The sequence below is a fragment of the Chlamydotis macqueenii genome, chromosome 2, assembly GCF_036417535.1.
Source record: "Chlamydotis macqueenii isolate bChlMac1 chromosome 2, bChlMac1.mat, whole genome shotgun sequence".
In the NCBI taxonomy this organism is placed as follows: Eukaryota; Metazoa; Chordata; class Aves; order Otidiformes; family Otididae; genus Chlamydotis; species Chlamydotis macqueenii.
The window spans coordinates 19,762,999-19,789,357 of record NC_141557.1 but is presented as its reverse complement, the minus strand read 5'-3'; the positions used below and the strand labels follow the sequence as shown (position 1 = coordinate 19,789,357).

Sequence of the window (26,359 nt, the reverse complement as noted above, 5' to 3'; positions counted from 1 at the left end):
TTTTAAAAAACATAGGATTATACAGCATGTGCGTTCAAATGAGAATTCCCATTGAACTGTAGTTTGCAAAATGGAAAACCAGAGCATGTCCGCCTCTGTAACAAAGTATAAAATCATATACTTTGGCAGTGGATCATCAGGTCTCAACATAGGGACTTGAATTCAAGTTCTTGCTTTTGAGTACTGACTTAACGACCTTAGTAATACTCCCTAAAGCTATCTCTTGCAAAGGCAATTTCTCATTATTTAAAAAAACTACAAATGTACATTTCTTCTTGTGCCTTCAGCTTAAGCCCCTTGTGGTTTGTTTAGATTGACTGCACAAATCCATGAGAACAATCATAGTTTATTACCTCCGTGGACACCATCATTAAAGAAAGGGAAAACATTTGACCAGGAGTACGTCAGACACACTGACAGCAAGCGAATGATGAGTCCAAGTGACCTTGGGTTCTGTTTCAGGTCTTCTAGAAGGCAGCACCTATGCACAGGAACACACCACTCTGCCCATCTTTCCCCACATTTGGCCTGTCTACTTTGAACAATCCATTCTACACTTTCAGTTCCTCATCCCTAGTCTCTTTTTTCCCCAAATCCACTGTACCAAATATCACTTAGCAGATAAATTTTCAACGCTCTTCTCCAAGACATGGTACTTCTGGAGAGTGTCAACTTTTTTAACACAGACAAAACAACTTGTTTTTCTCTAAGCTCATACTTGGAAGCTGCTTTTGGATGAAATTTATAAATAAATAAATAAAACCAAACCAGCCCAAAGCACAAACCAGGAATGGAAAATTTCAGGCCAGACAGTTTAGGACTGGCAGAAGCACTAAACCACTGGAAAAAAAAAATGGGTCTTTTAAGAGACTATTAGGTAAGCTTAAGAATTGGCAGTGCTACTAGTCCTTAAAATGCTTCTAAATGTCCATTTAGTTTTAATCAGACTCCAGCTTTGTGGTGTTGACTGACATATCGCAAGGGTTTTCTCATGGATTTCACACAAACAATACCACAATTACAATCTTCCTCCAAAAGGCTTCTTCCCAGTGCTGTGTCCAACCCTGCCTGTCCCTCAATATAAACAAGTTTTTTAAAACTCCTTAGTTATTTGTAGCTTCTTGATTCAGATTCAGTTACAGTCCATGGGTCTGATGTTTGCTTTTAAAGCTCTGTGAGATCTTGACTCCAACTATTTAGGAAGCCGCTTCTTCCAAACTAATCATCACAACAGGTGAGATGAGCTCAGTCCCCTTGGCTGTCACCACCTTGTTTTTTAGGATTTGAAAACAGACCGTTCTCATCTTTGTCTCCAACATACGTCATTTGGAAGAATCTGATCACTTTCAGAACATGATGCAATGGACTTTTTTGCATGGTTTGGTTGTACAGTGAGTGTTATTTTGGTTTAGTGTTCCGCGTTTTTTCGCACTGCAGATGTGCCTCACATTCCATAGTTTCATTTAGCTCAGCAAATAGTTTTAAAGCTGTTCCAAGTCCTTCTGGCTAAATTGTGTGTAAAATGTTTAAATCTAAAGGAGTCAAAATTGGTGTAAATTACCCTTCCCTTGGGACTCCTGTAAATTATACAATATAATTTCCCTCTTACTGCACAATATAATTTAAAACTTTCTTGCACATTGCCTTTAAATTTGGCATTCTACACTTTTAATAAATATTATACAAGACTTAAGTAATCTCAAATACACTACATGTAATAAAATATCTTTTGTAAAATATTAACTCTACACACAGACTAGCAACGTAAAGGTCATGTTACTTACATCATACCACTAAACCACTATAACATTTTGTGTTTCTCTTCATATGCTTTTGTTCAAGTGTGTCTACTAGCATACTGATTCACTTTTCATCTTCCCCTCTTCACTACTGTTTAGGATTTCTAAAACAGCACTGTACACTATTTTTCCATTTCACTTTGAAAGGTATTGAGAAAAAGCATTAGAGTAAGACTACTTCTGATAAGCCTCAGTGTGTATGGGTGTGACTACTCTCGAAATGTCTGTGGTAACTGGAAATTAAATAGATAACAGGAGATTAGGTTTTTGTTTCTAGAGCACCAGTAAAAATCTGTCTAAAAAAAAACCCAAAAAACATAATTGAATATGGGAGGGAATGACACAACCAAACAAGAAAAAAAAAAAACACAAACAAAAACAAACAAAAAAAAAAACCACTGTCGTGGTTTTGTTGGCGAGGGGGGGCCTAAGGTGGTAGCTTCTGTAGGAAACTGCTAGAAGTCGCTCCCCTTTGTTCAGGGGACTCGGCCGGGCCTAGGGCGGACCTGCTGCTGGCCAAGGCCGAGCTGATTGGTAGCAGAATGTTCCGTGATAACGCCTCTGCAATAACGTATTTAAGAAGGGGAAAACAGAAAAAAAAAAGAGCAGAGAAGATGTGAAGAAGCTGAGCGGGGGCAGAGGCGCAGAGGGGGAGGCACAGGCCTCATGGGCCTTGCAGGCCTCACCCTCTGGCCTCTCGCCAGGCAGCCGACTGGGCCCGACTCAGTCCAGCCTGGCTGCAAGAAGTGGAAAGGAGATGAGAAGTGAATAAGATGTAAAAAAAGATCCTGAGAGACATCTACCAGCCTGTTGTGAGGAACGGCTGCAGACGCCGAGGTCAGTTCAGAAGGAGGGGGACGAGTAATGCGGCTCCTGGCCAAGATTCCCCTGCAGCCTGTGGTGACGACCATGGTGGAGCAGATTGTCCCCCTGCAGCCCATGGAGGTCCACGGAGGAGCAGAGATCCACTTGGAGCCCGTGAAGGACCCCATACCGGGGGAGGTGGGTGCCTGAAGGCAGCTGTGGCCCGTGGAGGGCCCGCTGGGACAGCTGTTCTGGAGAGACTGCACCCGTGGAAGAGATGACCCACGCCGGAGCAGTTCCACGAAGGACTGTGGCCCGTGGGAGGGACCCCACGCTGGAGCAGGGGAGGAATGTGAGGAGTTCTTCCCCCGAACATGAAGCAGCGGCGTAAAACAACATATGATGAACTGACTGCAACCCCCATTCCCTCTTCCCCCCTGTGCCGCTCAGGGAGGGGAAGGTAGTAGAGATAATGTTAAGCTTGGGAAGAGGGAGGGGTGGATGGAGGTTATCTTGTTCTCTGTCTCATTATCCTGCTATTGGTAGTAATAAATGAATAGTTTTCCCCAAGTTGAGTCTGTTTTGCCCGTGACGGTAACTTTAAGGATTTCTCCCTGTCTCCTTATCTCAAACCTCGAGTCGTTTTTCCTTATATTTTCTCTCCCTGTTCTCTCGGAAGGTGGGGGGAGTGAGAGAGAGACTGCGTAGTCTGGTCCAATTGGGGCTGAACTACGACAAACACACAACAAGAAAACCCAACCATCAAATCAAGAAAACCTACAGATTCCCAACCAGAAACACTATTTCAGGATTTAGGACACATGATAGCTTGCACTGAATCTTCAAACTGCACTGTGACTCCAAATGACAAGATGGAAAATGACGGCTGGAGCAGAGAAAAATTCCAAGGAACATATGAGTTTTTCAAAATTTTATGGCAATTCCCTACCTGACCTTACTTTGGTAGGAAATGCAGTATTTAACACTACTCAGTGTTAAACAAGGAAATTCTGGTAGAATAGGTGTCCAGAGTCCCTAATTTGGATTTCAATTAATGCTTAAACACAATCTAGTGCCATGTCTATGTGTTACTTTCAAATTTTATTTTAAAAAAAAAAGCATCTAATCATCAGAAAGTCATGTCACAAACATAAAAATGGCCCTAGAGGACTCCACATCAAAAATTCCAAACAAGTGAACAATGCAGTTACAAGTGTTTTCTTGCTTGGCAGTCCCTTTTCCACTTTTTTCCAAGCTTTGCCATGTATTTCACAGAAAAGCATGTTTTAACTGTAGAAAACTCTCGTTTTGATATTTCGTTTTTCGTTGCCCATTAAAGCACCAAAAACATTAGGCATCCATAGATAAACAACACCAATTCAGAACCAGTCTCATGAGATCAACTTGTTATCAGCATGTGAAGAGGCACAAACTCTCCACTTTTTCACATAACTCGAGTCTAGACATCATTTTCCTCTCCTTGAAGTGCAAACTGTACCAACCCCTGTGTAATACACACGGATTCTACAGGAACTTTACAGATTTTCTTTTTTGTTATATGATATTTTTCTAAATTACAAACTACAGCTGCTGTTCAGTCTGTCATATCGGGAAATATATTTCACGTTTCCCACTCTTGAAAGACAAAATTCTTTCCTCAAATATTTAGTTTATTTTTTTCCCTGTTTTTCATGATGCTTCAATTTGAAATTCTCACTTTGAACACAGAAGAACTACACTAGAGTGGAGCTCTAACTCTACTAGAATGGAGCTCTAGATCCAAAATCCAGTGGAGCAGTATTTGACTTAGATGTGTGATACGAAAACATAGAATTTTTAATAAACAAGATGGAAAAAAATTTGACCACTATCTATCCACATAAGAATAATTAATGTTAATAACACTTACCGAACTAATATTCTGTTGATTTTTCTTTACTCTTTCAATCTCTGGAGTCTCTTTTACAGCTGTGCCTGCTCCTACTTCCTTCTTATAAAACACCTTCATTTCCCCAAAAGAAAAAGTAATTATGAGACTGTTAGCAATGCAAGTACAAGTTCTCATAAAAGGGCTGGGCAATTTTCCAAGTTCCAAATTGGTCTCACTATGAATCTTGCTAAGAAAGCAAATAGTTTAATTTTTTATAAATGAGACCAATTATCAATAACTATAATAACATTTTGTTTGTTTTCAACTGTAACCCAGATAATCTATTATCATCCTTTAGACTGACCTCAATTATTTGTAAATATTTTTACTGATAGTTTAAAATTTGGAAATAATATTAAAACTTAGATAATAATCTATAAACATTTACAAATGCAACTTCATGCTTGAGTAATCTCACTCATTTCAATGTATTTGAATGCACATGTACATGCAAGATTTGAACTGGTTTTTTAATCCTCAGATCTTAAAATACTCTGAGAACTGAACAGATATTATTATTATTTCTAATTAGCAAACTAGAAAATTGACATACTCATGACAAAGTAACCAGAACAGCCAGAGCTACAATCCAAGTCACTTTTTTTTTTTTTTTATTTCTGGGTTCAAGCCAGAAAGCTGAGGACTACATGTAAAAACAAAGCTCACTTCTGAAAAGATACGCATGCTGCTTATATAATTCTCTCCTCTATTTCAATTGTTTCCGTAAAGGATAAAACACAAAGCTCATCAGTAGAACCGATTCTTCAAAGTTACTGAAAGAGACAGTAAATAACTGCTCCACAAACTCCAAATGTGGCTGTGATTTAAATAACCATGGAGCACCAGTTCACACTGCAAAACTCCTGAAGAAGTTTTATTTTAATTTCACTATTTGATGTCACAGCTGTTTGCCATTCCAGTAAGTATTTCCAGGCTGGTAGTGTAAAAACAAGTCTGATCCTGGAGTTTGTAAAATAAATCTTTACCACTTACTATTTCTGCCTTTCTTAAACCAAGATTTATTTAGCTTTATTTTTCCTATCAATAAACCTTAAACAATAAAACATCATTCTTGATGCATTTCTCCTACTTCCTTGAAGTCCTGTGTAACCTAGGGCGACCAATACTGCCAAATATTCCAGAAGAAAGTTAATTATTTATGTCCATAACTCATTTTTAAAATATTCAGAAAATCTTTAACAATTTAGAATTTTGTTTTACCATGTGAGAACAGAGACAGTTTATGAGTAAGAACTTGAAAATTCTTCTGCATCAACATGTCAGTACAAGGCAGAAAGATTTATGGAGTGGACTGAACTAAAATATACTTTTCTGCTCTACCAAGGAGGGAGTGGTAAAAAATGCTGGAGCTGGGAATTTTTCTATGAAAGAGATGACTGTGCAGTAAATATCCTATTGTAAATCATCTCCTAAATGAGCTGGTGAGCTAAAAGCAGCACTGATCTTATCTGCAGAGCTAGCCACATTTTTGTCCCTTAAGGCAGGAAAATACTTGAGACGAAATCCAAAAATCAGAAGCCTATTAGGGGTCATTAATTTTTTTCTATTGGGGCTGCTCCCAGCTATATCTTAACTTAGTAAAAAGTAACTTACCTTTATAATCAAAATTGCACAGAATGTTGAAAGATTAAAATGTAGAGAAAGAAAAAAATGATAATTCAATCACAGCTATAAACTGCTTTCCTACATTTGGAGGATCCAGTTCAGAAACAGAAAAAGGATGATCACAAAATAAAGCAAACACAAATCACCTCAAAGACAAAATATTTTTATTTCATATTATCTAGTACACTAACTAAGAGGATAATTGTCAGCCTTGGCACTGCAAGCTCAGACTGGCCTACAGGGCTGCAAGGTGTTCAGATGCATCACAGGCTTGTCAAGGCTTAATTAAATAGTGGAAGGTTACTGTGTGCCTGGTATCTAGCTGCTAGTGAGTCCGTACCACCAGACCGGCTGGCCTATTTGAGGGCTCAATCAAAAGCTATCAAAGACCGGAGCAGAGAGGAAATCAGATCAGTAGATGGCAGCTTGGATCCCCTCTGTTACATGGAGTTTGGGCATAGCGTGTTAGGATGTCAATGACATGAGATATGGTGCTAATCACCATCACACCATGCAGCAGACCACCATTCAAAACCAAGAGGTAACAGATTACAAGAAATAAAATTGGGGCCAGTGGGCCTGTCAACAGCTCCTGCTAGAAAGATGTAGCCTTCAGCTGCTCTCATCTGAAGGAAGAAAAGGAGCAGGTGATGGCTGGAAGACATTACAGGAGAGACCACTGCCTAGAGCAGCCTCAGAGACTTTTCTTCTCTCTTCTCCCCTCAGGGTCTTACTCCCCCAGTGAAGCTGCAGGGATATGGGATAGCTGCAGGTGAGAGGAACTAATTGGCATTGTACTCACGCAGAGTTGGAGAAGCTGAGAATATTTGTAAGTTAAAAAACTACATCTGTGTCAGATAATACTAAAATATTTAAGTAACTTAGACTCCTTTCTCTCAAATCATTGACTTTATTAGTACTACTTAGTTTTCTATAAAAACCAGACACAGCCTTTGGTTTCGGAGGCTATATTTACTCCTCTTCTCTGTTATATTACAAGCAAAGTCAGAATTACAAGCAGCAGAAATAACGGGCACAAAAAGGAAATAGAACTGAATGCATCCCAAACTGGGCACTTTTAGAAATCTAAGCTCATAATTTATATTTAGGGATAAACTGAAATTTAAATCTAGCATAAAATGAAAAAATATATCCAGTATAACACAAAATCATTAGACATATATATTTATGAAACTTGATCTGTTCTAATTTTATACCCGAATCCTGATCTTCTATACATATGATAGGAAACAGATGAAAAATCTTATAAGCATAGTAACTAGCCTTAGATTTATTTTTTTTTTGTCCTTTTAAATAAAGTACTTCCTGGGGCCTGATGGAAAAAGGAAAAAAAAAAAAATCTTTATTTAAAAATAACTGTGGCCTGGCAAGGTGGTATAAGTGGTTTAGCAATTCAAAATAACAGTGTAACACCTAGAAAAGCTGGATTTAATTTTTTTTTTTTTACTGAAAGAAATGAGTGATACAGCTCTTGCCAGGAAAATTATTCAAATGGTTCAAAGGACATTTACTCACAAGTTCCATATTTCATGCTGAAGCACAAGAGAGCCTATTTAAACTGAAAAATATCTGAAAAGTTGCAGGTGAAGAGAGAAGCACTATTACTCACTGAACTGATGTTTTTCTGAGTACTTTTTATCCTTTCCATCTCTGGAGTGTCTGGGACAGCAGAATAGTTACAGAGCATCTTCTCTGCTTCATCTTTGTACATTTTCTGAAAAATAATTTTAAAATTTCTGTTTCCTGCTTTATTGAGCTCAGATATATCCAAACTGCAACAAAAGATGATTATGGCTGATGAGCCTCAATATCCTTGTACAGTATTTATTTCAAACTTCCTCCTCCATGATATTGTTATCATTATCTGTGTGGGACACCTGACACTGTGTCCAACACTGAAAATACCTAATACATAGATAGAAAATATATTCTCAATATATATTATATATTTTCCCTTCACTGTCAGGATATAGATATCCTTCTCATTAGGTAATGTAAAAAGACCTGCAAGTAGATGTAAACAATTAAAGTCAATTTACATGGCATGACAGGCCTAAATACAAATAAGAGTTAGGCAGTAAGATTTTTTACTACATGTAAATTAACTTAATATGGGTATGAAAGCCTCTAGAGAGTTAGAAAAGTATTTTGAGCAATGTGTGTCAAGCAATTGTTACACAGAATTCAATCATTCAGCCTTTGACATATGCCTACCTGGCTTGCTATTTCTGAAGCCTTTTTGACTCGTTGTATTTCAGGAGTATATGGGCCAACTTGCATCCCTTTTCCTATAATTTCATTCTCCAAATCCTTTTTATATTCTTTCTGAAGAAAAAAAAAAAAAAAAAAAAAGATTAAAAACCCATAACTATTTCTACAGTTACTTGTACATGCTGTCTTCAAAGCTATTCTGATAGCACTGGTCAGTTTTTAAAATGAATTCTTCTATTTCTTTAATTATTTTTTTATTCATTTTAGCCCAAGTATGTTTGAGAAAATTTTTATATTTTTAACATCTCATTGTATTTTACTTACAAAGTAATCTTAAGAGATTCATTCTGTACTCACCTGGCTTACAATTTCAGAAGCTTTTTTGGCTCGTTGTATATCAGGGGTATCCATGCCCACTTCTATTCCCTTTCCTTTAATTTCATTTTCCAAGTCTTTCTTGTATCCTTTCTGAAAAGAATAGCATTGGAAATATTCACATATCTGACAGCCAAATTCTTAAATTGTTCCTACTTTTATCTGTGGGAGTTCACTGAACAGCATTCTTAAAACACTAAATAACTTCAAGAGCGTTAGCTTTAGAGGATCTACCTACGAGACCCCTACGCTGTAGCTGCTGACCAGTTAAAAAATTCTTTTAAGACTGCTGACTGCAGATATGCTGCAGCCTTTCACATCTACCTGTCTTTGCAGCTTTGGCAGCTGCAATCACAGACACATGTAGATGAGACTTTCTCCCTCAGCGGTGCTTTGCAAGACAGGGATCATAAGGCTTTAGCATCTTTCTAACTCTGTTTGTCATTTGGCCCTAACTAAATTAGCAGCTACTTAGACCTAAAAGCAGTGGTGCCTGTAGCTACTGAACACAGCTCAGGTCAGACATGGTTTGTGAGGAACAAGCACCACCTGTGAAAGATGACAGAAGGTCAAAGTTCTGGGAAGTCTTAACTTTCCCCCATAGGTTGATTATGCAACTTTTAGACTTCACACAGCTCAATGGATTAGGTATTTGGTGACATTTGTGGTACTGCTACTGCCTAGATTGGTCACCACCTGGAATTCACAGTGACAATAATTTGTTGCATTCTGTCTAATGGAATGCTTGTACCAAGTACAATACCAACCATGCTTGCAATTTCAGAAGCTTTCTTGGCTCGTCTTATCTCAGGAGTATCTGGACCAACTTGCATGCCCTTTCCTTTAATTTCAGTTTCCAGGTCTTTCTTGTATTGTTTCTGTGAAGATAAAACTTCATACATTATATTCGCAATAGCCAGAGAGTTATCGGCAGATTTTTGCACAGGAGACCTAATTTAAGATTGAGTCAATAAAAAAAAACTCAGGAGTTACAACTCTCAAGAGTCTTGGCAAGCTTTGTCAGAAAAACACGTAACAAACTACAGGAGGAAAACTTGAGGAGATATTCACTGAATATACAAAACTCTATCACTGAATTTTTAATTTGGCAAAGAAATCAGTCCACACAGCTTGCTACAATTATCCTCTAAAGTAAAGGGGAACTTTATCTCTGCAGAACATAGTGTAATAAGCTGGTACTTGGTGCCAGCCTAATTGAAACACAGTTTACTTTTAAGAAAATATTTTATTTATGAAAAGACTACATGTTAGAAATTTAATACCATACAAAACTGTTTCCTGTGAACTTCAGAGCAGGAAGTTGTAATTTATTCATTTAATAGGTCTTTCCTGAACCACAGCCATTAGGCAAGTGGCAGTACTCATCCATGATTGCTGCTTTTTCCCCACAACATAAATTATAAATAAACAATAACCAGGAAACAAAATTAATATTTCATCTTCAGCTTATTCAAACAAGGATGTATTTCTTGTTCATCAGCAAATGATATTAAAATGTAATACTGAAATACTGTATATAATAGTAGTACTTCTTTTTCCATAAAAAATTAAAAAGATCGTTAGGTAGTGCTATTTCTAGTAGTAATCATTCTTTTCTACTATAATTTATCTCTGCCTGTGGAAAACAAGTATTTTTTTTTAAACTAAATACATATAAATAAAATATTGTTTTCTTACTTTTCCTGATTGTTAACTATTTTTTAGGTTGTACATTAGTTAGAAAGAAGGCGGCAAATATCCTTCTGTTCAATGCAATGGTCTGATCACTTACAGCAGAAAGTTACAAGAATAAGAGAAAAAGACTTCCGGTCTTCCGTCTCTGTCTCACTCTGATGTGGAAGTGCAATAAAACAACTCTCTACTTTTTTTTCAAAAATGTGTAAGTTAATTTGTGAGAAGACATCATCTATTTCTTGTCTGCTAAAGGTGGAACGTCAGATGTTTCCTCCTAGCTTCCTACTGCGTAAAACACCAAGGAAAAGGTAATCCTGGAAGTTACAGCTATATATTCCTGCACTTGTTTACAGTGATAAGGTTGGCTTTATGCATGTCATTCCCTCTGGTTCTTACGGTTAAGTATGTATATGTGTGCAAATATATATATATATATATATATATATATATAAAATGAATATGAAACATAAATATATAAAATAAATACATATATTGCTCTGAAAGAATGACTCCTCAAAGGCATGAAGTGCAGCACAATCTTTTTCTTCTCTCTTCCCTCCGCACACCCTGTAGCCCCACTGCTGCTTCCCAGGCAGCCTATGCAAGCTCATCCGCAGGAGCTGCAGCCATGCCAGTTTTGGAGCTTGCAGCTCTGCTGAGCACACAGGCTTGCCGAGTACAAGTTTCTCAGGGTGGTCTTCAAGAGACAGTACATAGATTAAGGAGTTTTCCACTTCCACTCCCAGTCCTTCACAATGGGAGCAGATTGCACACTTACGTGCTTCCACATAACTTCCAGAGCATCTTAGACCAACACAGTTAATACAGAAGCTCAGTTCTAAAAATACACTCTGGAAGGAGCCTCCACTTGTCTATTTGCATTGGATGAACTGCAAGCTCAAGAAAATTCATTTCTTCAGGAACAGCTCTACTTTTGGAAAAGGTTTTCACAAGTAGAATAGTTTGTTTGGATAAAAAGATCTTCCCAAGATGCCTGGCAGTCATTACCAAAATTTATTTTCAGATAGCAGGCATGTGATTCCAAAAAACTCCAAATTATTGACTTATTGGCTCTTCTTTACAAGTCCATTAACAGTCTACTCCTTTCCATTACAGTATCAATTATACTTGCTGAACAAATAAACAGATGGAAAAAATGAACCTAGTTTTAAATGCTGTATGTACTGACCCCACTAACAATTTCCATTGACCTTTTAATTGCCTGCAAATCTGAGATATTTGCCATTAAGTTGGGGGTTTTTTTCAGAGTTTTTCTATATTCTTAAAGCAAAACAGAAATAGGCTTGTTGTAATATTTATGTACTTCATTGTAGATTATGTAAAAAAAAAATTGTAATATTTTTGGTAAAGTATAACATAAAGAATGAACTTTCTGTGACATCAATAACCTTGAGTAGCATAACATACCTCATTTAGTATCTGAGCTGCGTTTTTCACTCTAATCAAATCTGGTGTATCTTCAAACACTGTCATTCCTTTTCCTTTCATCCCTTCTTCCAAATCTTTTCTATACTCTTTCTACAGATTTAAAAAAAAAAAAAAAAAAAAAAAAAAAAAAGAGAGACAAGATCTTGAAAAGAAATGTCGCTTATTAAATGTCTGAAGGGTCTCTTTGAAATTTCTATGAAATATGAATTAGCTGAAGTACAGGTTTCAGAGTTAAAATAGAATTGTAAATTTTGAAATCAAAAGGTACAATGTTGAAAAAGTGAAAAGGTTTTCATGTACTCATGTATTTTCCTGTTGTGCTCTTGAAAAAGAGTCCTCTCCTACACAGTGCTAGCACATCATTCAGGGGCCTCAGCTGTCTCTCTACAGACATTTTAACTGCAATAGTATTTGCTTTTACAGACCAATATATGCTGTGCTGCAGTTTTTACCTCTGCTCCACTAATGGCATCACAATTGGGAGGGATGCCCTGAACACTATACTAGGATCTGTTAAAATGACTGCCTGATAAATTATAACGTAGAAGCAATATTCCTACCATATCAATTCCGTGGTCCTCAGACACTGCGCTGATATGATCTATCAATATTTAGCAACTGCAGCCTCCAGAGTCCTCAAATGTTCAGTATAAAATTAAAAGCACACTAGAATGTGCCCATGGACATTTTATTCTTTTTCTTCTCAATTCGTAGAAGTGGGCTTACATAAATATATATTTAAGTTTTGTAAGGATTTTCAACTGCTTTTCCCATCTCCAGGTTTGGGTTAGTTTTTCATAAGCAAGGAAAATATAAAAAAAAAAAAAAGACAGAATATTTTTTCAGAAGGATTTATATAGACATGAATTAACACTCTTAATCATGTATTAAATTTCACAAGCAATAGTGAGGACCTTTGTCTCTGTATAAGCTCTTTATTTAAACAAAAGGAAACCAGGTATTTATAAAGAAGCTTCTCTTTATCATGAGAAGCACATCCTAGAACAAGCAGGAAACAACTTCTATTTAGTTAGAATTATTAAATTCAGCTATCTCTTCTGAAGGAGTTGTGTATGTGGTTCCAGAGAAGAAAGTTCTTATTGTTACAAAATGCGAAAATATTTGCAGACTTCTCTACAGTGGGAAGGTAACAGAATAAGCTGGAACACAGCCGACACTTTGAAACAAAACAAAACAAAAAGTAATTGAACAAATAATTCATTTTTTAATAACTCCAGGTTCTCGTCCTTGTTTCATAAAGTATCTATCTAAAGTTTATTATGAACCTCCAGGCAAAAATACTGAGCTACATCCTTGCTATGAAGAAATATATCATTTTGCGGAATCTTGAAAGATAATAATTAATTTGACCTATGTAATCTTTGTATTTGGAATCTGTTCCTTCAATGTAGATATAAAATCATCTGAAATTCATGCAGTTATGCATTAAAATACCACTTCCATTTTCTCATATTCTTCCCCTTTGGGTTACAAGCATGGTTTACTCCCTAAGTAATGAGTCATAAAACTCGAGGAAGTAAGAATTAGGGAACATCTTAATGCAAGTAGCATTATGGAGGGAAGTTACATTAAAATTTTCAAAGATGAACATTTACAGCACATCTGCAACTGTACTAACCACTCCTGTGGACATTCAGCATGCAGCATGATTAACTCAATGAAACGCAAGCATTTGCATTTTTCTCTAATCAGTAGGCATACATGACACACATAGGCGCAGAATGGTACCGCACAAACTAGACCTAGCTTGAGACTTATCTACCTGACAGTCAAGCTTATTGGAATAAATTATTTATTAGAGGATGAATAATAAAGAAATTTCTAAAAAAAATAAAATCTTTTCTTTACCTGCATGAAATCTAGCATAGACTGGCACAAATTGTTTTAAGAACAAGGAAAGGAACAAGGTTCAAGAGTTTTTAATTCTAGCATCTCATCATTCATTCATCTGGGCCACAGCAAAAACATCAATTCTTAATACAATAAATATTGTATTGGCTGCTAAATTCAAATGAAGGATATCTAGCAGCTCTGACATTTCCAACTATGAGTTTTGCTGATACGTTTACTTCTAAATTTGGTCAAATCGTAAGCCTAATCTATAGAACAAGCCAATACTCAAAACCTAATATGAAATTTGTTTTGAATAACAATATAAAAAGACTAAAGTTAGAAGGATCCTCAGTTATGGAAAAAAAAAAGTTATGTAATTTACAATGTAACACACAACTGAAAAACATTGGATAAATATTAAAGAAACAGCAAGCATAAAGAAAACCTGCACCTTCTAACAAATTTTGCTTAAAGTAGATTATGCAATATCACAGCTATATTATGACATTTTGGTTTTCTTTATTTTCATCCATAACATGTATGATAGATAATTATTTCAATTAAATTAGTTAAAAGTGACTACACACAGCCTGAGGCATCCATATAACCACAACAGACTATCATAAACCTGAAATAATTACTCAAAAGGAGAAACTGCCATCTGGACACCAGCAGAAATTCTCCTTTCCACCCCTTCATCTATCTGGAAAGCAAACTCCAAGCCCTCTCCAAAACCCTATCAAACAGATGTCTTTTGCAGCATGCCTGGAAGGTCACCAAATTTGGGCTATTTGAGCCCAAGGGAGGAATAAATTCCAAAACTGAGGCCCTCAGAGGGAATGTCCTGCCAACAATCCATTTTCTATGGAGTCATCTGACTTGTTCATTTAACTCTGTTTTTCTAGTTCAGGTGTGCTGAGCTTTATCACCTCCTCATATTCATACAGAAACTTCAAAAAGTATAAATTCTTACTACAGGACTATTCAGAATATAAAATGATACATCACAAGTGATTCACGAAGTCACTTTTGTATTTAGCTACCAAGTTAACTCTAAGTTGCTCAGCACTCACTAGCTTGTAATGATGCTGCTTATTGCTCATTTGCCTCTTAACAACAACAACAAAAAAAGAACTAATAATCTTCTACCTCTTTCAGAAAGCTGGTGACTTGTTTTATATGCAAGAACTCTGGTGTCTTGTCTAAATCCATTGAGGGTCTTCCCTTGATACCTTCTTCAAAATCTTTGCGATACATTTTCTATTGAAGCAAAAAGAACAATTAGTGGTACATGCATGTCCATTTCCAAGTATATTTCAGAAAGAACACTGTAAACAGATTCAGAAATGAACCATGCTACAAATTACTTATCACATTAATAAGCAACTTTATTACTCATTTCATTATCTCGATTATCTATACAAGACACACACAATTTAGACAAAAATACATACTTATGATATTTCCAAAGAGAATGTTTAACCTAATCTATGAAAGAAACTATTTGCTTGGTAGAGAAAAGGAAAGGACAAATGGCACAAAAGGTAATGGCTTTAAACACATAAAAGTTTCTACCAAGAGTATGAAATCATCAGTTTTCTATGACACATAGCAAAAATAATGGAATCAAACTGCAGCAAGGGAGACACAGGGAAATACTCTCTCAGGATGAGAGTGAAGACACTCACTGGACTAGAGTGTCTGGGAGGTCACAAAACCTCCACCATTGGAAGTTTTTTATAAAAAGTTAGAAAAAAACGGCCTGACTGAGGAAGGCCAGTGCTGTTCTGGAGCCCAGGAAGAGTCCTTTCCCCTTGCTGAGCTCCCCAGGCTGAACAGCCAGCAGCACGTTTCAGTTAAGGCATGGGGTTGGACTGGACTTTGCGGCTTCACTCACTCCCACCTGAGAACCCACCCTCATTAAAGATGGAATTAAAGGCAGAAAGTAAAAAATTTCATAATCTCTGATCTATATGACCTCTTGAGCTTCTTCTCAATTAAGTGATGCTACATACAATCTCTGTCTAGTGTTAGCACCAATGGCCTTTTGAGAAAAAAAATAAAAAAAATGAAGAAAGAACTGAGCTACAGAATAGCAAAGAGGACTACTCAGTACTAATTCTACCATATCCTCCATTTATAAAACCTTTACAATCTGCTTCATCCATTTCCTTAACCTGTGTACAACATATCAGTTAGCTTCTCTGGTGATCAAAATTTTGTCAGTTCAAGCACAGTTTTACTAACCTCACTTTGCATTTTTTGAGCCTCCTTTGAAACTTGATACATTGGTGTATCCACAAACTCCAGCATTGATCTGCCTTTAGATTTTTCATAATTCTCTTTGTACTTGACCTAGGAAAATGAAAACAAATGTTGTTAATAGTTGAGAGAATGTGAGATCTGACTGCTTGCTATGGTGATAAGACAAATTCTGTCTTAGTCATACTCCGTAGAGGTTTTGACTTGGAAGACTCCTCCCAAATTTAACCTGTTGAAGAATGGGGCAGCTAGACAAGGGAATTTTTTCTGGAGTCGTTTAATCCTTTGCTTCAAAATGTCAGACCTAAAAATGGTGAACTTTGAAGACAGCAGGAGCAAGGAGCATCAATCACAGTTCTTAAACTAATTGCATGATGTAGGCCAAATTACCTATGTCTGAACAGTTGGCAGCTTTTCAACAGGATCCCTTGTCATGTTTCCATAAAACAACACATTTACTGTAACAATAACAAAATCTGTTGTCTCTTTCAGGCTCAGGAGCAGCATTCTAAAATGCACCTTTGTTTGTACCTGTGGGAAGAAAAACTACTGCCTCAGCAGAGTCTGGTCTTGTACCAACATTCCCCTCTCAGCTACCAATGACCATGACCTTGGAGCTAGCAGCAAAAGCACATTGAAAGACACAGGGTTAAGACACTAACATAGAATTTTTTGCTAACTCTCAAAGCAAATACATGTTGTTTGGAAACCTGAAGAAGCTTTCTGAACTCATTCATTCCCACTTCTTTGATTAAGATGGGCAAACTCATTATTTAGCTCAATTAATCAATCTGTGATACGGTGGAATATTCTACACAAGCCATAAAGGAAAGCAAATAGCTACAAATCAAAATATGATATTCAGAATGAGTAATATTTTAATTTATTTGTCTCTTCAAAACTCATAATGTGTGAACTTGAAAAAAGTATGAAAAATCTCTTTCTCTATCAAGCTTCTGCGCAAGGTTCGGGTCCCGCAAAAAAACACTCTCCTCCCTCCTCGTGGGGGGTTTCTGATTGAACATGCACGGTACATCACTGTAATCTGTCACGCAGTTTTGTGCCTGATTTCATCACTGTTAGAATGCTGTATTTTTCTCTTTGCAAGACGTATTTATGATTGCATATACCTGACTTTGAAGCACTGAATTTTCTTTGTGATGGATTTGTTCAGCTGTGTCCAGGGTTAAAAGACAGAAGCCCTTGCTTTGCTTAAATGATTTCTCATATTCACATGGAAACAAAAAATATCCAAGAATGTTTTTATGAACAAAATCCAAGAGGTTTGCAATTAAATACCATTTAAAATAACAGCATAAAATAAAGTATGTTTTAGGCCTCCCACCTCAGGAGTTCTGCTAAATTTGAATTTAAAATATTGTGAAGAAATCAAAAAAGGATATGATAAAAAATAAATTTTGTAAGTTCTTAGAAAAAATGCTTGTCATGCTCATGCAAAAGTCAAATGTTTGTATTCACTAGAAAATAATCATTATTATTTACATTTGAAGTGCAAAGGAGCACATATGATGGTCTGGGTTTGCCTCCTAGTGGAAATAATTATAAATGTCACACAACAAAATCACTTCTGTAGTGGAAATAAATGAAAATTATCTCTATTTACAGACACTGACTTCATACTTTTACATATATCTGAACTAATGGAAGGAAATTTTAAAAAATAATTAGATAAAATCAAATAAGGTAAATCGCACAGCCTTTTGCTACACTAAACTACAGGCACCAGAGTCAGTCTCTTAAGTCCTATTTATTCACTCTGTTCCATAAAATGAAACATATCATCTAAGTTCCCTTTTTTTAGCCTGTAGTTCATTAGCATCTCAAAGTTTCTACAATAGGAATAGATTTAACATGTGCAAAACAATAAACCAGCTGTTGTCATATATGAAAATATTAAATTTTACATCTCCGTCTCTCAGGCCAAAGAGAATAACAGGTATACTATATGAGGGGAAAGTCCCACCTTGTGAACTCTCTTCCTCACCAAAATAATGCATATGGGATGAATCCAATCTGCCAAAATCAGTCTAGTTTTGTCCAAATATGCCAATGAACTTTTCCTCTTAACTGCTGGAATTTATTCCCATGGAAGCTGACTTACATAGCAGCTTTGCACTGGTACTATATTATATGTGTCTCACAAAGTCACACACATTTCTTCACTCTATGTCCATCAGCAAATTAGTTCAATTAATGATATTAGTTTAATTAACCATATAAGTTCCAAGGTATGACACCAGGGCAGGTGTAGCTATGTTATGCAAAAAAGGAAGAGAAACATAAAGTTCAAAGGAGAAAGGTACATTACTGGGAATCAGCAAAATTGGACAACTAGCAAGAAGTTCTGTGTTTCAGAGTGAAACAAAAACAAAACCAGACTATACAATTAGTCTTTGGAAATCAGCTAAAGGCACAGTCAAGAGGACTGTTTCATACAGTGGAGGCAGACTTCAAGAAAGATTTGGTATGAGCTGTGGAGACACAAGCAGAAGAACACAAAGAAGGTATTGGAAAAGCATGGAGAAAGGCAGGAGAATAAGCCCTGTTAAAATCAGAGATGACACAGGGAGGTCAAATCTGAGAAGGACTTTGAAAATGGGATTTCTGTAGAAGACAAATAGCTAGTGGAGACTTTAGGGATTGACAAAGCATTCTTCCAGCTCGCGGCAAGAAAAAATATCCACTGGCATCTGGACAATGCAAAAATCAGAAACTTAGTATTTATGGAGTCCTCAGAAGAGAGCATAGACAATATGCATCAACGCTTCCTAGGCAATAGAAATAAATAAATTTTGCAAGAAGTGACGAGCCCTAAGGGAAAGTCCAGGTTTCAATCTCATTAGACATAAGATGACAAATTGATGAAGTTCATTCTGAGGGTGTTCATTTAACCAGTAAAAAGAATGTCGATCTTACCGTACACTGAAGGAAACTAGAATTAGGCCAAAATGCACATCAAGAATGCAGGAAGTAAAAGTGATCAACTCATTCGTCACCCGTACAAAAAGAGATAGTCAGTGTTAGCTTCACAGATTGGACTGAGACAAAAAGCAAGCTTCAATTCACCAAAGAGCAGCACAAAAATCAACCAGAGACATGAAGGCTGGATTATTTTTATTATTTTAGACATAAACTTCCATAAGCAGGCACTGACTTAGAAGATGACCCAATATGCTACTAGTCATTAGGGTTAACCCTTTTGTGTGTGAAGCACTCACCTCCTGCCAATTGTAAGCAATCTTGCTTCCCAACACCACCCACTCACCTTTCCATAGCAGTGCTGTGGCCCTTCTGTGGTTTCTGGAGTAAAGACTACAAGTGCAGCTTAATCAACCCACAAGCACCACACATGTACCATAGATGCATTTGGAGCAGGAGAGAAGCTTCAGCATTGCACAGAAACCATGGGTTTCCTACATTTTTCTCCCCATTTCAACCCCCATCACTATTCTATGTCAGACCATCAGCCTCATCAAGAGGCATGTCTTGTTGCATGGCAGAATGCAGTATGTGCCTATAATATGATCCTGTGTAGGAAGCCTCAGACATTTAGGAGGGAAAAAAAGACTTAGACAGAGAACCTCTAAGGGAAGCTAGCACTCGAAAGGTTGTTTGTGATAAAAGTCCAAATATTAAACTAGCACAATGGTCACTTCTGTACAGAGACCTAGAGGTGAAAGCATTAAGATCTTAGGCACCACAAGATTTACATGGAAAGAGGTATCTTATATCAACAAAGGAAAAAAAAAACAGACAAGGTTTCAGATATATAAGAAAAAATGCTCAAGTATCAGAAATCTCTGTGATTCTTACCCAGTGTACCAGGTTCTAACAACTGAAATATCTCTCCCTAAAAGCCCATTTTTCTTCACTATGTCCCCTAGGTACTATGGTTACAAAACTAAAGTCTCCATATGAGACCGTGAAGCAAGTACCAAAAATTTATGTATTCTACTATGACTATACATACTACATTCATTATTACATTTATTTTTCAAACGATTCTTATGAAGGCAACTTACATTGCTATGCATTTTGCTGATATTTAAAGCATGGTTTAAATATAGGAGGTTTGGTAGATCAGAGGCTGGATCATGTAGGCTTTCCAAATCTTTCTTGTAATTCACCTGGAAAGAGAATTCAGGTTATGTAAAATAAAGATTTAAAAAATAATTCACAACTTCATATTACAGTATGGTCATCCAGAAAAAGAAAGCATTAAGTGCTTGCCTGAACAGTCTCCACCAGCCACTAGATGGTGGTCATTTCCTACTATTTCGAGCAAAAGGAAAAAATAAAGGAGTCATTCTGCTGAGTAAATATTTGGGAACTACTTAAACTTTTCCTCAAAAAGGACACTTGCAACAAAATCACACTTTGTATGCCTATTTAGACTAGAAAGGAATTATTGTTTTTCTTTTTTTTCCTTCCCTTCCCTGAAAACTTAAATTAAGAGTATCTTCTTCAATACTTTGAGTTTACTCATTTTAAGTGCTGTTGATTCTTGCTCTTTTTCTCTTGATTCAGTAATTACACTAACTGTCTAAATAAAAAAGCTGTACATAAAAAGTTAAAGTGAGGTGCTCCTGGATATTTTATTTAATACAGATTGCTTTCAGCAAAGATAAGCAATACAGTCACCTCAGGCAAAAGGCACCACCATCGGGTGGTGCCCCACACTTAGGAAACCCTGGACTAGAGAATCAAGGGTTGTCTCTTGGCTATCTGGGATCATGGCCTCAAAGAAGAGCTCACATTTTCAGCATTAGACGTATGGTTAAATATATCATCCCAACAGCATTATCATTTGATATAGATGTTTTCTCCAATCTAGCTCCTGCAGCAGGCACCCAGTGATGAATCTGGTACTTTGTGATACCATTTATAAGATCAACGAGCAGAATGAAGTCTAAAAGACAGACATTTAAATCTCAGCTGCTCATGTAACCTTCTTCTACAACCACTGCCAGCACTTTGCTCCTCTAAAGACAGGCATCTAAAACAGGTCAGAAGAAATGCTTTCTATACTGGTTTACTTCTTTCCCAAATACAAAGGGACCAAGTACAAGCTCAGAGTAAGTAGTCATAGCTTTTGACATACAAAGTTAAGCGAGATGAATCTCATCTAAAATGGTTATAAAAAATCCTGCAAGACCTTGGAGAAGAGCTTTGTCAGAAGCAGAGGAAGAAATGAATAACATGCTGTACCTGCTATACAGACATACCATATAGCAGAGACTGCTGCTCAGAGTAATTTGTAAGATGGAAAAAAATTCTGCTCAAGAACAAATGTTAGGTTTTTCACGATGTAAATACATGTAAAATACAAAGCAAATTCACTTACATCACTTGCCAAGTTGGATGCAAACTGTGCTTGCTTGAAAGAAGCACTGTCAAGAGGATTGTATCGGTGGCTCTTCATTTCCTTATTGAACTGCTCTTTGTATTTCACCTTCCACCAGAACAAACAAATCTAAGATTAACACGTAGCACTTCAAGAGGGCACAGAGAATTCAGACCACAAAGGAGCTTATTAAAAGCAATTGCCTTATCCATGAATCTTCAAATAATGAATACATTTAAAGAAGCTCAGTTTAGCCACACTTGTGACTGTCTCGTGCTGGTTTCAAAGTAATTTTTATGTAACTGAATTTTACTAAAATAAAGAAATAGTTTTAAAATTGTCATATGCGATTACTGATGCTGAAGGATTCATAAAAAGGAAACAAACAAAACCATATGACTCACCCAAGTAATCAAATAATCCAGAACTGTTTGACTAGCAATAATAATCTACTCGCTAAGAACCATTCAATTCATAATTAACATTTTAAGATGCATTTTTAAAGAAAAAACAATTTATAAGGTGAATAAATTGTAAAACTTGTAAAATAAATCACTTATAAATTGTTCAACCACTTTACAGTGGAAGCCAGAATCAAACTTCCCATTCAGTCTTCTTCCCACCTCCAGGTCCACGTCACCCATGCTATGCTAGGTTGTCACTACAGCCCTCAGGTCTATTTTCAATTCCAACAGAAATTTCCCAAGAGATGCCCAGGAATCTCTCTGTAGTACAGTCCCTTCTTGGGGACAATGCCCACCTCATTACAGTGCTAGAAAGCATAATTAAATTACTATCTGCCACCACTTTCACTCTCTTTTCTTCTTATTAAAAAAAAAAAAAAAAAGGGGGGGGGGAATGACAAGACATGTAAAAGGAAATGAGCATTAAAAGTAAATAAATCACAAAAATTCCATAAAAGATGCTGAAGAATTGAATGCAGAATCCAAAAAAAAATTAAATCAAACAAATAGTACATCTCCCTCCTTTGCCCCTCTTGTGCACGATCATCAAACATCTGGAGACTTTGCACATATGCCTTGCTTCCCTCCAGCAGCTCGGCATAACGGAGGAGAATAGAGTTCAATCTGAATTATGCTGCTTTCATGAATGTTAGTCAGACACCTGATATCTGAGCCTATGCAACATCCATTATAATTTACCACACTCTGAATTAAATGAATATGCGGCTTTTTCCTTAGTCCTTTTTTCTCTATTCCCACATGAATGCCTGATAAAGTGGTTAAACCACCTCAAACAATCTCCCTCAAATCTTTTTTTTCCCTCAGCTTTAGTTGTGGGAAGAATTTTCTTTTTCCTTTTCAGTTTTCCCTTGCCTCAAAAGGCTGTCAACATGGTTTAGCTTACACAATCTCATTATGTTTAGCCATATTTCATTATGGCTAATGCCATAATGGCCCAACATTTCACTAATCAGGATAACAAGAAAACAAAACTAAGCCACCCAAACAGAAACTAATCATTTTATGTTCAAGAACTATATTATAATTCCAGTACTTACATTAATTTTTCAAAGGAAGGAAATTCTAAAACATTGTCACTTTTAAAGAGAAACCTTATCTGAACACATGATGAACTTCATAATCTTTCACACTAACTCTAGAAAATAATATCTGTTGCCTTCCGGTAGATTCATCTGGTTCATATTGTTTGATATTTGCCTTGGCTTTGGATCAAGTGCAAAAGTATATATCTGAATGTAAAGACATTGTCTTTCTCAAAGGCAAATCCACATTCTGTATGAACAGTGAAGGAATAAATCAGAGGGCTTTTCTCTTTTAAAAGATGTATCCAAAACTTGCCTTATAATAAAAATCAGGCAGTGCTGGAATATGTGATTTTAAAAGCCTCCAAAAGCGGGGATCAAGTCAGTATGGTCAGTAAAATTGTCTTTTAACCCTCGGGCATCAGCTCACATCATAACACCATCATGCACAAGAGTTTAAATATCCAACCACTGCAGGCTGTCTTCAGCCCAGACACAAATGGCCTCAAACTGTGCCCACGGACTGAATGCACAACACAGTCCTTGGTATTCTTGTTAAGTGTGAAAATGTCAGTGCCAAAGGGACCTCTCCTCACCACTGACTTGCCATCTTCCAGCTGCAGCTATTTCATGTCATTTTTAAAAGATTTTTTTAACAATACATTTCAATATAGAGATTCCAGTAATAAATCCTCACTGGTGTCACTTCAGATCACATCATTGCTTCTGAAAGAAAAAAGAGGGAGTCGGTGAACCTAGTCTTCACAGGGCTATGTCAATGTGCAGGAGGGTCCCAAATTTAAGGAGACAATCCACCAATACGACTGTAAATGTTACCGTTGCAGTGAGGGGTATGTCAGTACCTTTAGGCCCTGCTGCCTTGTCTGGCTGCTCTGCTTACTGCCTTTGCTCTCCTCCCCAACACCATCACACGTGTCACTCTGGGGCAAAATGAAGGCCACATAAAATGCAGATGATCCTGGTGGTATCTCAAGAGCACTTCCAGCAGTAATTTAAGTCTAACTTGTCATAGGGGATTCATCTCATTGAAAGCTACATACCCATTCACTTTCTCTTTTATCAGTATTTTCCCGTTTCTTTCTTCCTTTTGAAAGAAAGTGTGGGGTGGGAGAGGGAGAAGAGCAAGCCGGTGGATGAGTCACTGTGAAGTAACTGCACACAGTACTTATCCTTCTTTTGAACATGAGAAACTTGTGAATGCAGTTTAAAGGGGAAAAAAACGCCTGAGAGAAAGGGTTCTGATTAAAAACAAGGAAGAAAAATACTTCATTAGTGATTTCTAAAACATCTGAAGGGGGGAGGTCTAAGCAATGCTATGACATGGTGGAAGAGCAAACAAAAAGTACAAGTAGAAATGACAGTTGTTAGTGGAAGCTTATCTACAAATTTCATCATTAACCAAAACCTTTACTTTAATGAGGGTTTTAAAAGATGGCTACCTATTTACCATCTTAATTAAAGTCTTAAGTTTGTTTATTTTTTTAGAGAGTATGTAGTGGGGGTTAATTTAAAAGAAATGTGTGGAGGCTGCTCTCTAATTGTTGCTGAAGAAAGAGAAGACTTTGCAGGCTTTTAACACAACGTCCCTGAAAAACCAAACTGGAATTAACTAAGGCCTGGATAAACAAACTTCTCCTCAGCCTTGCACAAAACCTATAAAAGTCAGAATTGCAGCTGGACAGAGCAGTGTCTTTTGAAGCTTTGCAGCAACATTCCTAAATCAAATCTGTAGTTCAAAGCTGTTCACACAGGGAGTGTTCAGTTTCAGAAGTGGATGACATCACCCACTGTTCAGATTTACAAAGAAACGACAAAAATTGAATCACTCAACCACTGGGATCCCAGGATGAAGCAGACACTTGCAGCTAAAGCATTTCCTCATGACCATATGAAAACATATTAAAAAAAAAAAAATTAAAAATCTGTCAGAGCACGTAGATATTGAAGGAAATGTAACATAAATAAAGAGCTAAACTAAAATATCGGTTTCTAAGAGCACTAGCAGAGTTTAAAGCAAAAAAAAAGACTGAGAAAGTCCTAGGCTCTTTGTGTTCTTACTGATAATCTTATAGAAGGTACATTTTGAAAAATATTCTACCTCTAACAATTTTATCCCCAAAACAGTAAGCACCAGATCCAGTAAAAAATACAAATATCTAAAATTATTAATCATAAAACCTATCACTGAACACCATAAGGGGAGTACTTCATATCAGCAGCTCTTTGAAAAGCTAATAAAATGCATTAGAAGACATAAAGAAGACATAAACAAGAGCTTGTTTTCATAAAAAATACAAAAAATAATCCAAATTATACAATGTACATTCAGCAAATTGACAAGCTTCATGTTTTCACAAGAGCTAACACAGTTTCTGTTTTAAATTTTGTTTAAAATCAACAGAAAGAGGTTAGCACATGCTGTGGGTAAATATACTAGTCCTGGGAGCTATTATTTTTGCTGCTGCTGTTGTCAAAAGCTTTGTTAAATTTAAAAAAAAAAAAAAAAGAGAAGAAAAGAGAGAAGAGGGACACTGATTTTGTAGAGCCTTGAGTGCCAGTCAAACATTAACACTATTTTCTTCACTTTGTTTGCCTTCCTGCTTGCGTTGATTGCTTTCTCCCTTCATTACACCCACACTGCCCGACCTCTTCTTGCTCCTGTTCTCTATACTCCCTAAATTACCTACCCATATGCACCACATTAAAACATGTTACCATCTTCTCTTCCCATTACATCCATCAGAATTGTCAACTTTGCAAACTTACTGTGAGGGTCAAATAACTAATATTTCTCTGCATGTTGCAGCTTATAGATTCATGCTATTAAGGGAGATTATCAACTTTCAACACAAAAAGTTTATAATGTTCCCATTCGCTGAAGAAACAAATGGAAACCCTAAAAGCCAGAAAGTCTGGAGACAATAAAGAGATCATTAACTTTACTATTTTTTAAATCTTGTAATTGTTACAAGCCTGCTTCATGATCCTTGCATGAAGAGAACTGTCAGGACTGACCCACATTTAGAGTTCTTCCTCTCCTACAGCACAGGTGCATTCCTCATCCTGCCCCACCACCCTGCTCTCTAGACACAGGGGTCATCTTCATTTTTCTGTGCTCTTGATTTACGATCAGTATGTCCAAGTGTTCAAATAATATATAAAAACATTAGACAACTCATAGCCCCTGCCTTGCCTTCAGAGGAGATGGGGAATTGCTGAGTGCACCTCTCCACTGCGGAAAGCAGCCTGGTATTTACAGCCTCTGTGCTGCGGTATGCAGATGGCTGAGAGTGGAGTCTCAGGCTGAAACATTGCCTCCCTTTCTAAAAGTATGTGGCTTATCACATGCTGCAAGCAGCCACAACAGCATAGACTGAGGAGAGGATGAGAGAAGGAAGGATTCCAAAACGTGGATCCACACCCAGTGGCTGCAGAGTTTG

The 26,359-nt window shown here is 36.8% G+C and overlaps 1 protein-coding gene across 1 annotated transcript in view; it reads right to left on the bottom strand.

Annotated features, from left to right (window-relative positions):
• Positions 1-26,359, bottom strand: part of NEBL (nebulette) — a 100,254-nt gene that overhangs the window by 45,136 nt on the left and 28,759 nt on the right. Inside the window, exons 8-17 of the mRNA XM_086740249.1 lie at positions 21,392-21,499; positions 20,070-20,174; positions 16,012-16,119; positions 14,914-15,024; positions 11,890-12,000; positions 9,534-9,644; positions 8,749-8,859; positions 8,395-8,505; positions 7,790-7,894; positions 4,513-4,605 (exon numbers count right to left, since the gene is read on the bottom strand). Coding sequence (XP_086596375.1) covers positions 4,513-4,605; positions 7,790-7,894; positions 8,395-8,505; positions 8,749-8,859; positions 9,534-9,644; positions 11,890-12,000; positions 14,914-15,024; positions 16,012-16,119; positions 20,070-20,174; positions 21,392-21,499 — 1,074 coding nt within the window. The remainder of the gene's footprint in view (positions 1-4,512; positions 4,606-7,789; positions 7,895-8,394; positions 8,506-8,748; positions 8,860-9,533; positions 9,645-11,889; positions 12,001-14,913; positions 15,025-16,011; positions 16,120-20,069; positions 20,175-21,391; positions 21,500-26,359) is intronic.